At 43.4% G+C, this 18,687-nt stretch overlaps 1 protein-coding gene across 1 annotated transcript; it reads right to left on the bottom strand.

The window, feature by feature from the left end:
* Positions 1–4,566: 4,566 nt before the first annotated feature.
* Positions 4,567–7,034, bottom strand: LOC133716472 (uncharacterized). Its single transcript, XM_062143180.1, has 3 exons — positions 6,732–7,034; positions 5,865–6,570; positions 4,567–5,750 (listed from the first exon to the last, which is right to left on the bottom strand). Exons 1-3 carry the CDS (start codon positions 7,032–7,034, stop codon positions 4,567–4,569), a joined length of 2,193 nt encoding a protein of 730 aa, XP_061999164.1.
* Positions 7,035–18,687: the final 11,653 nt, after the last annotated feature.

Below are 18,687 nucleotides of genomic sequence, written 5' to 3'. Positions count from 1 at the left end.
ATAGGCTAGCTAGCAATAAATATGACGACCCAGGTATGGTGGGTTAAAATCCATACGAAAACTGAAAACCAATAAGGCTTCCCCAACACCTCATAAGAAAATACATATGCCAATGACGTGACCCGAATGCAAATCATAAATACAATTCCAAATATAACCATTTATAAACAAAACCAAATTTAAATGCTCGATAAATAAAACGATAATTAAACAAATCCGTAATTGCGAAGTAAATGCATGCATCATTATTTAAAAACAAAAGTCCACTCACTGTACTATTGGGCGACCACACAAACGAGTTCCTTCATCTAGCCGTAGCTCGCAACATTGCCCCGTACACAATTATATTTCCGTAAACGGCAATCTGATAAAATAAATATGAACCTAAACGAAACCCGAAAATCCCTATCTCCATTACTTCTCAAATTCCACCCAAATCTCTTCCACAACACCAATTCCTCAATTTACATATTCCACAAAGAAAACGACGGAAATCCGACGGCCGGATTTTCCACAATGCAACCACAAAACTTCAAACTTCGAAAATTCACAAACAATTCCAAACTCCTCCATAATTCACCAAACTTCACATACAAGCTCTACAACATTTATACAATTTAATGGGCTAAAAACTAGAATCAAAACACTGCCCTACATGCTGCAGCCGCCGCCCACAGTGGCGGCGCTGCCGCCGCCGCCACCAGCTCCGATGGCCCCCAAACTTTGGTAGTAGCACCTTCTCAACACACCCATTAATTCTTTCAACTACAACAAAGCCAGAAAATGCCTAAAACTACCTCAACAATTAAGGTGAAGATTATACCCGAAAACTGAACAGTGTCAAGAAATTCAAACCTTCGATTCTTCCTCCACGCTGCAAATCGTGGCTTGAGGCTAGGGGCAAAATGATCCTTGGCAAAAACCGAACCTTCGACGCCGGTTTGGTGTCCGGAGATGGCCGGAATCGCCGGAAATCGACGAAACCCCAAACTGCTACAGTAAACTTCACGGCCTCGGTTCTTCCCTTTCCGGCCACGGCGTGACGACCGACGACCACCAGCGTGATGAGGAGGAGGAGACGCGTCGGTGAAGCTTTGTTTCACGTCATCTGGTGGTCGGAGCAGAGAGAGAGCCGGAGTTGCAAAGGTGACAGAGAGAGAGAGCAAGAGCTCGGGGACGAGAGAGAGAACACGCGGGGGAAGAGAAAGAGAAAAAGAAAAAGTTACCGGCCACAGTGAAAAATTCAAATATATACTACTTACCATGAAAAGTAATTTTCACATTTTCGCTTATAACTTTTGCATACGAGCTCCGATTTTTACGTACCACATATCCACGCACTCGGTTTAACGTCCTCTACAACTTTCATGAAGAACATTTTCTCAAATTTTGACCCGAACAAAAAGTCAACTTTTAGGGCCACTAAAAGTGCTGAAATGACAATAAAAATGAAAGTAAAGGTCGTTTAACGTCCAAATGACTAGTAAACGGGTAAATTCAGGTTCGGGACGTTACACTTTGAGAATAGCTTTCTCAGCCTATGAGAGTAGCTTTTTTTTTTTCTACTTGGTAGTAGCTTTTGGTTTTTTGTGAGAGTAGGTCTTGGTGTTGGTTAGTGTAGTTTTTGTTTTGCTTGATAGTAGCTTTTGGTGATGGTGAGAGTTGCTTTTGGTACTGGTGATGGTGACAGTAGCCATTTGTTACTGGTGAGAGTATCTTTTTGTGTCGGTGACAGTAGCTTTTGTTAATAGTGTTAGTGGCTTTTGATTTTTTAGAGCGTATCTTTTTGTGTCGGTGACAGTAGCTTTTGTTAATAGTGTTAGTGGCTTTTGATTTTTTGGAGCGTATCTTTTATTGGTGACAATAGCTTTTGTTGCTGGTGATAGTAGCTTTTGTGACATTGCTGGAAATCTTACCAGCATAACTTTTGTTGCTAGTAACAGTAGTTTTTATTGCTAGTGATAGTAGCTTTTGTGACCCCGTCGGAAATCTCACCAGCGTAACTTTTGTTGCTAGTAACAGTAGCTTTTATTGCTAGTAATAGTAGCTTTTGTGAGCTCGCCGGAGATTGCCGGAAATCTCACCAGAGTAGCTTTTGGTGTTAGTGACAGTAGCTTTTGTAGTCGCCAGAAGTTGGCCGGAGACCTCGCCGGAGAGAAGAGAGAGAATGGTTGTTGACTTTTTACTCTAGTGGTCTTATGAGGGAAAAAATTAATTGGTGACCTTATGGCTAAAAAAACATTCAAAGATGCACTTAACTTATATGTAATTAACTCTTTTAATTTTGGGAATCCTATTGCTCTGTCTGGTTGTTTTCCTTTTTAGGGTTGAATTCATGCTTTCTTATTCTTATTCCGTGAATGTTCCTTTGCTTGCTGACTGAATTAAAGTTTGTCTTTTGGAGGAATGCATGTAGTGTGGTTTGGTTTGTTTGGAACCTGATCAGACTCTGGGTTCAATTTAGAGTTTATTATTATTATTATTATTATTATTTTTGTTAGTGGGCTGTGGCTGCTGAAATGGGTTCTTTCCCATTGATGATAGGTGGTGTTGATTTCATGATTTTTCTTGAAACCACATATAGCTGATCATCAGGTCATTCATGTGCTTCTGTTTTTGCCAAATATTAACAAGCATTCATAATGATGCTACTTTTCATTTCAATCTTCCAATTGAGTTTGATTTGTGTACTACAAGGGCACTACATAACTTTATGAATGAAGCATGTGGTTCTCATGAAATGAATCTTTGTAACATCGGAATTATTTTAAGTTCAAGAGAATTTTGAAAATCTTCTAGGGTTTCGAATTCTGAAGTCCAATTTGAGTTAGAGTTGTATGATTTTGTAATATTCCAGCTGTGTTGTCTAGCTAGATTGATTGAACCTACATATAGTACAATATTGATTCCAAATATATTCTACAGAACAGTTAAACACTTAATGATGATAGGTGGAGAAACATCAAGTCCATCCTCAACACGTCCAGCTCAGGAGGTAGATTTTTACTTTTTATGGGCATAACAGAGAACAAGTAAATGATATTGGTTGTGTTGAGTTTATAAAATAAGATTCTCTATTTTCAAATTGTATAAGCATTTAGTTAGATTGCATCATTCTTAGTTAGTGAATTTCATGTATTGATTGCAGGAAAGCAATTTGACTATTATTGTATTGTGTGAGACCCGTTGTGAGCCTTATTTTTCATTGTTAGAGCAAATGCACCCCAAGAGTCAATAGGCAAAGGCAAAAGGCAAGGTCTTGCCTCCTATTTGTGCACTATTCACTAATATTGCCTTTGCCTTCTAATTTTTTCATGCACCCCAAATAGGCAAGGTCAATGCCTCTCAATCATTCACTATTTAATCCAATGGTTGTTTTTTTTAGATGTAATCCAATGGTTATTATGCACTAATATTTTTTATCTCATCTCCACCAATCTCATTGTGCCACGTGTCATTATTTAATAACAAAAAATTTAAAATTTTGATAAGATTTTTCAATTGATTTCCTTCTGATAGATGATAAGATTTTGGATTGCTTATTTGATTCCATCACTTGTATAGGAAACACGTGCATGATCTTCAACCTTTTCAATAATGAAGACTCAATATATGAGATGCTCTACTTTTTCACTCAAACCACTAGCTTCTGCCTCTTCTCCACCAAAAGAAAAAAAATAAAGAACATCTTCTGCCTCTCCATTTGTCTACAATCGTTCCCATCCAAAACATTTACCCTACTTTTCATTTTTTCTCTATATGCAATGAATAGGTTGTTGGCAAAATTTCGTCATAATAGTGAGGAAGAAGAAGCACGACGCCTCGCGAATGAAGCAGCCATTGTTGCAGCAACGGTTGGGTACGAGATGAAGTGTTCCGACCAACCCCGACAACGTGGTTCAAGGCCAGGTCGCTCCCCAAATGTGGACAGATTACGAGAGTCACGAGGCAAGGATCTCATGGAAGACTATTTTGTCGAGCATCCGGTGTTCCCAGATTCAGATTTTCGTCAACGTTACAGAATGCATCGTCCTCTATTCGTCAGCTTCCATGTGAAGCGCATGTGCCAGCCCATGTGCCATTTTGGTCGACCAAGTCAAAGTCCAAGACTTGCCATTGGGCTTGGTCGGGAAGGCTTCTGATCGTCCAACATCACTTGCGGTGCATAGCGCTTTTTTAATTTTTTGCCATTTTGGCTGGTCTTGGACGTCCAAGATCAGTGGGGTGCATTTGCTCTTATAGGACACTGACAAGTCCTGGAAAGGATTGAGCAGAAGTGAATGCTTTGGTATTCAAAGTCCTGATAGCACCTTGGAGAGGTAAGGAGTATGAAGCGCGCTAGAGATATTAGAGACTAGCTCAAGGGACAGTGGCGGAACCAGGATCTAAAAATGGGTTAGGCTAATTTTTAGTACATAAAAAATTTTGCGAACTTCTATATTTTTGAGGTTTGGAACCCAGTGGGAGGCTCATCCTCACGCCTTTATTTTTTCATTCAAAACATACAATGGGGGGGACATAAAACCAAAACCCCGTAAATTAAAAGTTACAAGCATAAATCCACAACTAACTAAATCGTACTCTCCGAGGCCCACTCACTTCAAACTCAGCAATCACAGAATCATTATCAATACTATCGGCGAACTCCTTTTCAATGTAAAGAACCATCAAGTCATCAAGAAACTCATCTTCAATCTTATTTCGAAGTTTGTTTTTTATGATATTCATAGATGAAAATGCTCTCTCTGTTGTTGCTGTAGAAACTGGCAGAGTCAACACAAGACAAATCAACCTATAAATCATAGGAAAGAATGATGACTTTCTAGATTCAACTAACCGCCTACATAAATCAGACACAAAAGTTGTCTTGGCAAATCTTGGATCCTTATGAATATCTGTTACAAAAAACCCACACTCCATATCTAGAGCAAGCATATCATATGATGTAAAATCTTGAGGATAAAACTTCAAAGCAATATTGCAAACATCTTCAGATTTGAATGATCGAAAATTATCACGTGGATCAAATGTAGCACTAAGAACAAGGAGCTCCAATGAATTATCTGTAAATCTACTATCCAGCTCTGCCAACTGAAAGTCTATCACAGCATTTAGTATATTGACCCGATAATAATGCTCATTTGTAATACCTTGTTCACAAGCCCTTGTAGCTTTCTTGTAAGGAGCAGACATATCCGGCATAATAATATCATGCTCACAACAAAATGATTCAACCTTCATAATCAAATCATCCCAACCATCTTCTCTTATATCTTGAAGTTTTGATTTTGTTATTGAAAGAAAATTCAGAGCATTCAAGATGTCTATGGCTTTTTTTTGCAATGCCTGACAAAGAAAGTCAGTAATCCTCATGACATCATGCATCAAAATCATGCAAAACACAAAATCAAAACGCTTCATAGCCTTACCTACACTCTTCGCTTCTCCTTGTACTTTATTTGGTCCATTACCAACCAAATCTGCAAGAGTTGTTTTGGTAGCTCCAAATAATTTAATCAAACTTGAAATAGAGCGAAGATGTGAACCCCAACGAGTAGCCCCTGCCCGTTGCAAAGTGCAAGTCTGATTAGCCCTTCTACCTGTCTGAAGTGCACCTGCAGCTACTAAATCTGCAATTTCTTCTTCTCTTATAGCTCTTAATGCTGAATGTCGTTTTGCAGAAGAATCAACAAAATTTACAATCAAATTTAGAGTTGAAAAGAACTCCCAAATATCATGCACCCCTTTAGCTGCAGCATTTAAAGTCAATTGTAACCGATGAGCAAAGCAATGCACATAATATGCATATGGACACTCTTAACGAAACAAAGCTTGTAAACCATTAAATTCACCCCGCATATTACTAGCACCATCATATCCTTGGCCACACATATTTTCTACTTGAAGATCATATTGAGCAAGGACTTTGGAAATCTCATCTTTTGGAGTTTGAGAACAAGTGTCCGCAACACTAATAACTTTGAAAAACCGTTCTCTAATAAACCCATCACAATCAACAAATCGAAGAATGATAGCCATTTGTTCCCTATTAGATACATCAACCGCTTCATCAACAAGGATGCAAAACTTGGCATCTCCCACTTCCTCCCGAATCTTAGTTCTAACTTTGTTACCAAGAATATTTGCAATTTGCTTTTGAATAAGTGGAGAAGTATACTTGGCATTCTCAGGAGCATTTTGTAAGACTTTGTTAACTTCTATATTCATTCTTCCAAAGGAATTCACAACTGCAGTGAAATTGCCAGCATTGTATGATACGGCTGATTCATCATGACCTCTAAAAGCACATCCTTGGTGTGCCAACAACCTCACACTCTCTATAGAAGTAATAAGCCGGAGTCGGTTATCTGCTAGTTCTTGTGCTGATTGTGTGCTAATCACTCTTTCAATATGCTTAGATGGGTTTCTTAGGGACTCCCACTTGTGCATGGCAATACTATGTGGAGAATTTATGGCTCCCATGTGATTAACTAGACCAGATTGTTTTGACATAACATTCTTCCAACCTTGAAACCCAGACCAGTGAATGTCGGATGGTGGGAAGGATAACTATCAAACAGAAAACAAGGGGAGCAATATTCTTTGTCCAACTCTATGGAATACTCAAGCCAAGGCCACTCTTTGAACCATTTGTAATTAAATTTTCGACCTTGACCTCCATCAAAAGAAGATGGATAACTACTTAAGTGAGGTTGATATGGCCCTAAGACCACATAAGCTCTTCGAATACTGTCACGATCATTCAAAGGATACTTACATATTGAACGTCGTAATCCTGGATCACGCTCAAGAGAAGTAACATCAAAAATTTCTTCTCTCTCAATTCTTTCATTATGACATTCTTCTAGAATAGATGGAGAAGAGTTTAAAGGTACATCGTTCACAGAATTCGACGTCACATTTCTACTCCCACTCTCACTCCTAATCTCACTCCCACTACCACTTGATGGAGTATCATTTGTAAACCATGACAAAAGATTTTTGTATCGCTTGGGTTTTCGGTGATCCGTCATTTAAATCAATACCTATAATATTATATATGTATCAATATTAGAATAATATGCAAAACAACAAAATAATATGTATAATGTATGACTGATAATTAAGTCACGATTATTACTCACAAATCACCAATTTTATGGTTTAGAACACTTGAAGCATCAATATATATATATATATTATGTATCAATTCCACAGACCACAGACCACAGTTCGACAGCAAAGCAAACTTACCTCTGAGTTTTGACTCTTTCAAACAATTAAGACTCAAAACAACTCAACAAGCCACATAATTACATAAACATAATCAAACAACAAAGCAAATAAGCAATTTCATATTTTCATTCCAATTTCCAAAGGAAGACTCACAGTCACAGATGCAGTCACATTCCAATTTCCAAGACACCGAGTCGGTGACTCACCGAGTAACCCCGTCGGCCCGTCGACCTCCGAAGTCCGGACTCCGAGTCTCCGATAGTCCGATCTGCTTGTCTTCTTGAGCAGCTGCCGGCTGAGCTCCTCAATTTCAAGCCAAAACACAGAGGTAAGATACTAAGATACTCAATTTCAAGCAAAACCCATCAATTTTAATATGAAATTCATGAAATTTGACTGCTTGTTTGAAGAATTCTTACCTGTACAGTGGCTGTACTGAGTTGAACGAAGTGGATTTGCGAAATTTCAGATGAGACTTGAGAGAGAGAGAGACTGAGGACTGAGGATCCGTCAGAACGAAGGCTTGTTGAGGTATTGAGGAGCGAAGCACTGAAGGAGGAAGTCGAACGAAGCACTGAGGAGATGGATAACTGAGGAGTGAAGATTGAGAACGAGGCTAGGGCTCGGTCTGCACTCAGCAGGTCACCGAGACACCGAGTAAATTTTTTTTTTTTTCCTATGGGCTGAAGGGTAAGAGCAAATATACCTATACTTAAGGCATTTTCAGCCCAAATCTCGATTGGGCTATAGCCCAAGTAGCCCACTACACAGTTCTGCCACTGTCAAGGGACTCATAGAGAGGGTCGAGCCTGAGCAGGTCTCAAATCTTGGTTTTGAAGTTATAAATATAATCTTAAACTTGAGGATTACTCAACTAGAGACAATCACACATATATAAACACAATTTACTGAAGGCATACCAGAACAATTAAATTAAAGAACATAGTACATACCTGAAGATGTGAACGAGTTGTGTGCCATGATGAACTGGTCCGGTCTTCTGCAACTGCTCTAGATTCAAGTCTTCTCTTTATGGGGCTGAGATCTTAATACTTGTGTGTAGAGAGTGCAAGGACCTGAACCTATATATAGAGGATGATATCTGGAACTTCCCACAACAGTTTTCCTAAATCAATTAGGTCCTCTACATATAAATCCTGTATCAATATACATTACTTGATTGCAAGCACATTAAGTTTCCCAATACAATATGGATTTCAGATACAAATTCCTTATTGTTCCAGGGATAGAATCATCTATGCAATCCCGGTTATTTCATTCAACAGTAATCATATACAATTGTTAAAGTCATAATGTGATTAATGTAAGTCCAACTCTTACAATAAAACCATTACATTTGGTAATTAATTTACTGTTACTGTCCCTGCGTCCAACTAACGACTTCAAAATTTTAGTTTGATTATTTATTTTTCTGTAGCTGGATAGCTTGATTTTATCTTCTTTCAACTATGTTTGATTATGATTCAGCTTTGTAACTAAAGTTTAGTGGGGAGGGAAATTAGAATTAGAGGTTCATAGAAGAATCTACTAATGGATTGATGTCTAGAGTTCAAGTTTAGATTATTTTGATTACAGTTGTGCGTCATACATAAGCCACATACTTGACCTTGCTGTACTTATAGAATTAACTAGCTGGTTCTTGAACTGTTTTCCAAGATTAATTCATCTGTGGCAAGTTCTGATCAGGCGGAAACCTGTGATTCTACAAATGAAGTTGAAGCATTATTGGAACAAGTACTACTGAATTGTTCAGGTGTCCCCAATCGGTGCATTGTATTTGTACAAATGTATGTATTTGTAGTCTATTGTAGTTTGAGAAACAATGGGACCCACTCTGGTATTTAGGGACAGATAACTAATTTGTTCCATTTAGCAATAGGAAGTTCCTATTAGGAACACCTACAATAGGTATACATCCATCATATGTCCCCTTTGACCAATAAGGACAGATATCTGTCCTATATAAGAGCAAGTCCACCCGTAGTCAAGAAAATGCAAAGTCGAGAAGTCAAGGCGTCGACCAGTCAAGTTACTGTTCACTGCCACTGGATATGAATTTCCACCTGTTTTTTTCTTGACCAGTCAAGACTGTTCACTTTTCACTGTTCATCCGCTTTTTCTGTTCACTTTACACTGTTCATTGAGTATTTTAACTGTTAAATTCACTGTTCGCCCATATTGGATAATGAGAGCTATATGAAGAGGAGGAAAGTGTAACTATGAACTCTAATTTTTTGGGTGTGAGATGTAAAAAAAATGGTAGGTATTTATAGATAAATTTTTAGAATTTTTTACAATTTATTTTGTTTTGTTACCTCACATATATAATCATACATATTAATTGCCTAGCCGTCAGATCTGCCTTCACTATTCAATCCAACGGTCTGGATCATTTGACCGTTGGGCCCTCAAATTCCAAACCAACCAATTCTGGTGTGCTAGGCGACAAAAAAGATGCAGACGCCAGCTGGAGCTTCCTCATTCGTCTGTGCACTCCAGTCTCCCTCTTCTCTGCGTCTATCACTTTGCCCTGACGTCAGCCATTGTTCTCTCCATTTCCGACGTGGCAGCTGAGCCTCTCCTTCGACTAGTCAAGAAATCAGTCAGGGCTTTGCCCTTTTTCTTCCCCTGGGTCATCAAAAGCCAAGTTTTGGCTGGCTAAATTAGGCCTGGTGGAGGAGTGGAAATGGAAATGCCCGGTCACCACATCATGTTTCCCTGCTGGTGCCCGATCAAAACGAGACCGCTGCACTTGCTCTAAGTAGCAAAAGAAACAAACGTTGTCTGTCACCTTAGGCCTCTTTTGCGGTAGTGGACCAAGGCTTTCTTATATAGGAGTTGTATGTAGACCCCTCCCATAAAGAGAATCTATTCAACATAGCCTACATAGATATTCTGCCTTTAATTCCTTAAACATATCTGATGCTACTTACCTAAAACAAGTAGCAATAGGATTCTCAAATAACTATTGCTCCAGATTACACAATAGATTACAAGATTCAACTCATATCACAATCCCATTACTTAACCTTCAAGAAAAGCAAACAATCAATGCAGATTTCCTTCAGGATAGTAATGAGTTCATAATTATTTCTTACAGGACATTGTTCACCTTTTTTTATACACATTCCATTTTGTCCTCAAATTGAAACTCGATCTCAACTTCTCAAGCATCAACCTTCAGTTTTCCTGGCCTTCACAACACGTAGAATTGAACATTCATGTTTACACTACGGAATTTGTATCAACAGCAGCACGAACTACTCGTTGACAACCTTAACCAAGACGGCCAAATTCCCAGATTTCCTATCTTCGTTCCCAGGTTCTGTCATTTAAGCAAAACCAAGCTTCAATATAGATTTATGTACATAACCATGATCCAACTATTTTAGCAGATGTCAAAATCACGCAGAGATTAGTACTCGTAGTTTACCTTGGTCATATTGTTCAACCTCATATTTCAACGCCCTCGAGGCCTCGATCATCTTTGTGCCATTCACTTTGAACTAATCGCAGGGTGCACACATATACCAACTATCTTCTCTGCATACTTTGAATGTCATCACTTCGACAGCCTCTGCCTTTACAGAACCCAAGCAACATAGAACGTTAATAGCCCAAAGATGGATTTATATCCAATTTGATCAACTCTGTGAATTGAGCAAAACCAAACTTCATTATAGATGCTGAGACCCAATTCGTGATCCTAACTGAGTCAGCAAAGACCAAAACCAACGCCAGACAAAGTAAAACAAGCGATGGCCGAGAAACCCAAAATACTAACTTTTCCAAAACTTAACCGAAATCGAAATGCAATTACATATTCGTGTAGAGCTCGATGAGGAGATAAAGTTGCAGACCTTACTTGCAGTCAAAGACAACCAGAGTCGCCGGTAAGCTCAATGTTTTCGAGCCTCGATTCTCTTTCATATGTCGTCGGTTGAGCAATCAATAACCTGAGAGTGGTTCATGTCGCCTAGAGGATTCAAGCACCTCCGGTACGCCGACCAGAGGTGGCCGATAATATCTCTCAAAAAGCCCGCAAAAGCCCGGCCCGGCCCGTAAAAGCCCGTAAAATATTATATATATATATATATATATATATATATATATATATATATATATATATATATATATATATATATATATATATATGTAGATATGTGTGTGTGTGTTTATAAATATATATATACACACACATATAGATATATATTTGTGTGTATTTATATATATATATATATATATAGGATTTTTCTCAGGTAAGGATGTCCTTACCTAAGGTTTAGGTACGGATTTGGTGTTTTCACCCACTTTCCGATCACATTTTCACATCTTAACCGTTCAGTTTTTAGGTCCTAATGTATAGATCACCTCTCCAAAATTTCAGCCAAATTGGTAATCGTTAAGGCGTCCAAAACTGCAATTTACACGAACGGACCAAATCTGTCGAACCGGAACCGTTCGTATTTATAATGGTAAATTGCAGTTTTTGATGCCTTAACGATCACCAAATTGGCTGAAATTTTGCAGAGGTGATTTATACATTAGGACCTAAAAACTGAACGGTTAAGATGTGAAAATGTGATCGGAAAGTGGGTGAAAACCGGAAATCCGTACCTAAGGCTAGGTAAGGACGTCCTTAGTGTAGCCGGATTGTATATATATATATGTGTGTGTGTGTGTTATATATAGATATATCTATATATGTGTGTGTGTTTATAAATATATATATATATATATATATATATAATATATATATATATAATATGTGTGTGTTTATATATATATATATATATATATATATATATATATGTGTGTGTGTGTGTGTGTGTGTGTGTGTGTGTGTGTGTGTGGAAGTTCTTATACTTCTATATAAAATATGTGCATATATATATATATATATATATATATTCTAAATATCGGTTGACCAATTCGATCGGATTCAAAAATATGGTGAAATTGGCTAAATTTTTTACCACACTCATAATTTATTGTAATAAACTCATCCAACGGTCGGTTTTTCCATTTTCTTTGAATTGATAGGGGTTGCTCTTAGGAGTGTATGATATATAAATATAGGTTTATAAGAGTAACTACGTTTGACCTAGTTGATCGAATTCGAAACGATAACAAAATTTGCTAGATTTTTTACAACCACCTTAAAATATTACAATCTCTCAATCGAGCGGTTGGTTTCTCCAAATTCATCTTCCACTTCATGGTTGTTTTAGAATGGACCTCAACAATTTAAATGCAATGTATAAGTCATACAACTTTAGAAGACAAATTAGTATAGGCCAACGTATTTGTAATTAAAAATTGAAATTTTTATCTTATGTCCACACACATCCATCGATGAATTATTTAGGGCTAAATACTAGTTAGTACTCTGTGGTTTAGGTCCAAAATCAATTCAGTCCCTGAACCGCTGAGGAAACAACTCCCCCACACTCGGATTGGAACCTGCATGTGGACGGCTCCGCTAGCGCCAAGGCCAGCGGCGCCGGAGTCATCTTAACAGTACCCGGGGGACTGAACGCGGAATACGCGTTGAAATTCAACTTCAAAGCTTCAAACAATATGGCGGAGTACGAAGCACTCATTGCCGGCCTACTCCTTGCCATCGACTCGGGTGCTGACAGCGTCAACATATTCAGCGACTCTCAATTTGTCGTTAACCAGGTCAACAACAGCTTCCAAGCCAAGGACCAGCAATTAGCGGCATATTTGGGGTACGTCAAAACGTTGCTTAAAAAGTTCAAATTTCACACCATCACACAAATCCCCAGGGAAAAGAACGCCAAGGCTGATTCCCTGGCAAGACTGGCAACCGCCCAGCCACATCAGAGTCCAGCGGACACAAGAGTGGAGTGCCTTGACAGGCCAAGTATCACAAAGACCCTGGCGGAAATCTTCAATATTGAAGTCAATCCCAACTGGATGGATGAGATTATCGCATACAAGCGCAGCGGGACACTGCCGGAGGACAACGTCCAAGCGCGACAACTCAAGCGGAGAGCAACCCGCTACAACATCCAGAATGGCAAGCTTTACCTCCAGGGATTCACCCATCCCAACCTCCGCTGTCTAACCCCGGAGGAGGGAAGAGTTGTTCTAGCGGAGATCCACGGCAGAGAATGTGGAAACCACTCGGGCGCCAGATCCTTGGCCAATCGCACAATGCGACAAAGCTACTTCAGGCCCACACTTGGTGATGACGCCCGGCGGATTTCGAGGTCTTGCCACAAATGCCAACAGTTTGCAGATCTCCCACATGCACCGGTAGAACCGTTGTCAGTCATCATCGGCCCTTGGATTCACTCCACGTGGGGCCTCGATTTGATGGGAAAGTTCCAAACCGCCAAGGGCCAGTTCAAGTACATCATTGTTGCCATCGACTACAACAACAAGTGGATAGAGGCGGAGCCACTGACGGCAATAACTACCGCCAAGGTAATTCACTTCCTCTGGAAGAACATCTACTGCCGCTATGGTGTCCCATATACAATCATTACAGACAACGGCACGCAGTTCAACAACAAGGAACTCATCTCCTTTACCGCCAACTTGGGCACTAAGTTGAGTTTTGCATCTGTCGCCCATCCCCAAACCAACGGCCAGGTTGAAGCAGCAAACAAGATAATCAAGAAATTGCTAAAAAAGAAACTCGACGACGCCAAGGGTTTGTGGGCGGAAAAGCTTCCAGAAGTTCTATGGGCCATCCGGACAACTCCAACTTCCGCCACCGGTGAAACCCCTTTTTGTATGATGTTCGGAACAGAGGCTGTCCTACCTGTTGAGGTAACTTTGCCTACCACTAGGATCGAAGGCTACTGCCCAGAGACCAACGGCGACGGCGTCAGCCTAGACAAGGACCTCTTGGAGGAAAAACGACACAGGGCCCATTTGCGCAACTTGCAAAACAAACAACGGGTATCAGATTTCTACAACGCCAGAGTCAAGGCCCGGAACCTCCAACTGGGGGACTGGGTAATGAAGGAAGTCATTCCACCGCCAACAAAACTCCGCCCAACGTGGGAAGGTCCATACAAAATTGTGGAAGTCGTTAGCCCAGGCACCTTCTACTTAATGGGCAAGGATGGCGTCACATCGACCCACCCTTGGAATACCGAACACCTTCGCCAGGAAGCCATCACGTGACACCTCCGACTGGGTAGGAGGAGGAGTCTGTTGAGACCCTTCCGCCGGGCGTGCGCCACTTTCTCCACTGCCTGAGCGGGCACCTTCCGCTGGGGCAGGTACGACACCCTTCTCCGGTGGGGCACTCTTAGCCGGTAGCTCATCGGGCTGGGACGCTTTCGCGAAGTCGATAGCGCCCTTCCGCTTCAGCAGTTCTACGTTCGCTAGGGCCCCAGCCTTTGCCGACTCGGTCAGGGCCTTCTTGTACTCCGCCGACTGTTTGAATTCCTCCACAGCGGCTGTCGCGACGTTATTCCCTTCAATCCTCAGGAGGGCAACCTGACCCTCCAGCCGCTTCACCTCAGTTATTCTGGCGGCGGACTCCCGCTGCACGATAATGAGCTTTTTATCCTTAGCGGCTACCCGCTCCTGTAGTAGGGCGATGTCCTGCTCCAACTTGGAGACGCGTTCATTCTTCTCCAAGTCCCGCTGGATGGCCACCGTCAGCTTGCCGCGGGAGTCCACGGCGTCACAATCCGCCTTTGCTAGACGCCGTTCCACCTCCGCCAGCTTCTCCCTCGCCTCCGCCAGCTCCCTCTGGAGACTATGGATTTCCTCCCTGAGCTCCCTTTCGACCAGAGGCTGATTTGACGCCGCCTCGTACATGTCGTGCAGCCCTGCGGATATTTGACCAAACGTCGAGCTGTAGGGCGACTGGTCAATAGCCGTCGGACGTGAGATCCCTGCTAGGCCGCCAAACCCCAGCCGTTCACACAGATGGAAGAGGAACTCCCGCTCACCATCAGTAATAAACTCCGCATACGCGGCAAACGAGTCCAAGTCACTGGCGGCGGGCGCCTCTCCCTCCACCACGGCAGCTTTCGACGGAGCTTGACGGGCCTTCTTCTGCTGACGGGCCCCGATTGTCTCCACATCCTCCCCCTCTTCCTCGTCGGGAGAGTCAATCTGCCGGCGCTTTCTCTCCAGCCCTTGGATTCCCGGCAGCGGCCCTCGTGTCCTTCGCCGGCGGCCCCTCCCTTGGCGTGGTGACGGTCTCCGCCGACGGCACCGTTCTTTCTTTATGGGGACCGCGCCTGTTGGCGGGTACCCTCTCCTTCTGAGAAGCCGCTACTGCGGCCCCCTTTTTCCCGCCGGCCACGGAGGCCCCCGCCTGGACGACAGGCAAGCCGTCGTCACCAAGATGGGAGTGGTGCGGCATTGGCAGCACCACAGGAACCTCGGACTGGCTCAGCGCCAGTGTCTCGGGGTTCACCAGAGTCTTCTGGGCCGCCAGACCCTCGGCATACATCGACTCCAGGAAGTTGTCAACTTCCGCACTATCCATCGCTTTTTCGAAGGCGTCGCGGCTCGCTTTGTTACCCGGGGATGTTCTAAAAAAAAAAAAAAAAAAAAAAAAACCAGTCAGCCTGGGTTACTTATTACAAAAAAAAAAAATAGTACGGCGGAGATTTCTTACCAACGGAGCGAGTTAGCCGCTGATCAACCAGCAATTCCCAACCGATCAGAAGTCAGAAGTCCAGCAAGTTGCGGTTTCGCCAGCAACCTCTGATCCGTGCTACGCGACACTCTTCTTCGCGCTTTAGGTTATACCGCAGTCCCGCTGCACAAACACATTAGTCGTTAGTAAAAATACAAGTCTGCAATTACAAGAACCAGCCAACTACGTTTAGCTGAAACCGGTTAACAACCTCGGATAGGTTGGAACTCTGACTTAATCCTAAACGCCGGCCCTCCCTCGTTCGACCCAGCCTGATACTCCCACCCCTCTGTGGCGACGCAGAAGGTCCCCTGCCAGTAGGATATAGAATCCCTTAGATTCTCGATCAGCTTGGGCGCTCCATGGCGGCGGCTCAAGTTCACTTGCCCTCTGCAACCCTGACGCTTCACATAGACCAGCTCGTAGAAGTGAAGCACCTCCGCCACAGTAGGCCCCTAACATCCGGACAACCGCCACAGAGAGTTTAGCGCAAGCATCAACCGCCACATGTTGGGGCAAATTTGACCAAAGGCCAGGCCAAATTCGCACACCAGGATTTGAAGGTTCGACACCAACGGAAGTGTCACTCCTTGGCGGAATATAGACTCGTGCACCGCGGCAAACCCCTCCGGGAGAATAGACGCCTTCTCATCCACCGTCGGCGGGCCCAGCTTCACCGAACCCGGCAACCGGAACATCCGCTTCACCCGGTTGACGGCGGCAACATTCATCCGCCCTCCTGCCTCGTCAACGGCGGTGCCATCCTGGAGGAACCACGCTGACTCAGCAGCCTCCCCCGCCGTTTCTGCTCCCCCAGCAGAGCCGCTGGCAGCGTTGTTGCTTGCCAACCGCTCGTCGCGCCTAGTTTTAGCAGCGGCAGCCTCGCCCGCCCTGGAACTCTCTGGACGTGGAGCACGACCCATGACTACTTCCCAAGGTATGGTCTGTAGCGGCTCAACCTCTAGCGGTTCTGGCAGTGAGGTTCCTGCATGGGCAGACGGATGCAACGAGTCAATAAATATTTTATCCGCCGCGCTGAACGACACGTCAGACCCGGAATCCTCACTGCTCGAAATCTCTATGACGTTAGCCATCCCAAACCCTAAAACCCACACCAGTTAGCACAAACACAGATCTAGCCTATTCTTACATCAGTTATAGCCAAGAACATCAGCAACAGTTTACCCAGAAAACACCAAAACAAGAACAAACAACCCCCAAACACTTAACCCAGATTCGACCATCTAGTAAATCCCGAAATCCCAACTGTGTCAAAAACACCAAAACCCATCCCTAAAACCCACTTTACACACTCAGAGCACGCCAAACAAGAACAGAACACCCCAAAATCCAGAAACCCAAAAAAAAAACTGACAGAAGCAAACACAGAAATTCAATGGAACAGGGATGAGATTCAGAGCACCAACCTCAAAGGTGAAATCTTTGGTGTGATTGAAGGCGCTTGTCTTCACCGGTAAAGGCCTCGTCCCCAAGATCCGATAACTTAACAGATTTCGTCCCCCGGAACTCTCTTCGCAAATCGCACAGAGCTTGAAGACGACGACCCAGGTTTGAAGTTTTCACAAAGTGTCAAATCTCGCTAAAGTTCCCCCCCCCCTTTTATGTCAACATCAACGCGTTCTAAGCCGTCCGCTCAAAAACGACATCACACACCAGCCGTACACTTGTTGCAGGTCTCCACTTACTCTCCGGATTAACCGAGGCGTCGCCTCGGTTACGAAATCCATAATCACTAGCATTAATGGCGAGAAGACGGCCAGGCTTAGGAGACAAGTCTCCGCACGCTAACCCTCTACGGGTTGGACGCGTGTCAACCACCACCAGACGAAGCGTCTGGTGCAAGTAACTGATTGGGATGAATTCACCAACCGTCCGAAGCCTCCGATAAGCGAAACCCCGCCAGCGGAACTTCTCCCTTGTCATCCCCCAAGTGACGAAGTCTCCGCTGAGCGAAACCCCGCCAGCGAAACTTCTCCCTTGTCAGCTTCCAAGTGACGAAGTCTCCGCTGAGCGTAACCCCGCCAGCGGAACTTTTCCCTTGTCACCTTCCAAGTGACGAAGTCTCCTCTGAGCGAAACCCCGCCAGCGGAACTTCTCCCTTGTCATCCCCCAAGTGACAAAGTCTCCGCTAAGCGAAACCCCGCCAGCGGAACTTCTCCCTTGTCATCCCCCAAGTGACAAAGTCTCCGCTGAGCGAAACCCCGCCAGCGGAACTTCTCCCTTGCCATCCTGCAAGCGGGGCGTCTTCCGCTACACAACTCTAGCGGAATCCCCTTTTCATCTTGCAAGCTGCGTGCTTTGTTCAGCGCAATATCGCTCAATAAAATACCGTCGGGCACGTCTACTGGACGCTGCTTCCTGCTGCAGTCAGCGGGGGGATATCCGCCAGCGGCGGATCCCGAGGCCACGCCTCACTCTGACAACGACCGCCACGCGGCGTTACGGTCAGACCGTCCCTACGGGACACGGGGACTTGTCAACAGTCTACGACGGCCCTGATCAGGCACGTTGACCCCCGTCACTTGGGTACTAAAGATTGGGCTCGCTACCCAACACCCTCTGCTCCGTGCAGCTCCCCCTCAACAAACAATCCGCCGACCATCCGGAGGTCTACCTTGGCCGGGGAGTGGGGGACTCCCTGGGGGGCCTAGCAGGGGCCCACCCGAAAAGGTATAAAGCGTTTGCTCACTAAAATCCATGGTTGACAACGCACTGACGCTAATTATGCTCTTGCAAGTCTAGCGGAAGAAAACGCTTCAAACCGCCGAACA

The sequence above is a fragment of the Rosa rugosa genome, chromosome 6 (assembly GCF_958449725.1).
Source record: "Rosa rugosa chromosome 6, drRosRugo1.1, whole genome shotgun sequence".
Taxonomy (NCBI): domain Eukaryota; kingdom Viridiplantae; phylum Streptophyta; class Magnoliopsida; order Rosales; family Rosaceae; genus Rosa; species Rosa rugosa.
Note: the sequence above shows the minus strand (reverse complement) of the source record. Positions and strands in the feature narration are given on the sequence as shown.

Excerpts from the sequence above, each read along its gene's own strand:
- LOC133716472 (XM_062143180.1), bottom strand. The coding sequence starts at position 7,034 with ATGACGGATCACCGAAAACCCAAGCGATACAAAAATCTTTTGTCATGG. Across the intron at positions 6,571-6,731 it reads GTATTCGAAGAGCTTATGTG|TTATCCTTCCCACCATCCGA; the intron begins GTCTTAGGGCCA and ends TCTGTTTGATAG. Across the intron at positions 5,751-5,864 it reads CCAAGGATATGATGGTGCTA|CTAAAGGGGTGCATGATATT; the intron begins GTAATATGCGGG and ends TAAATGCTGCAG.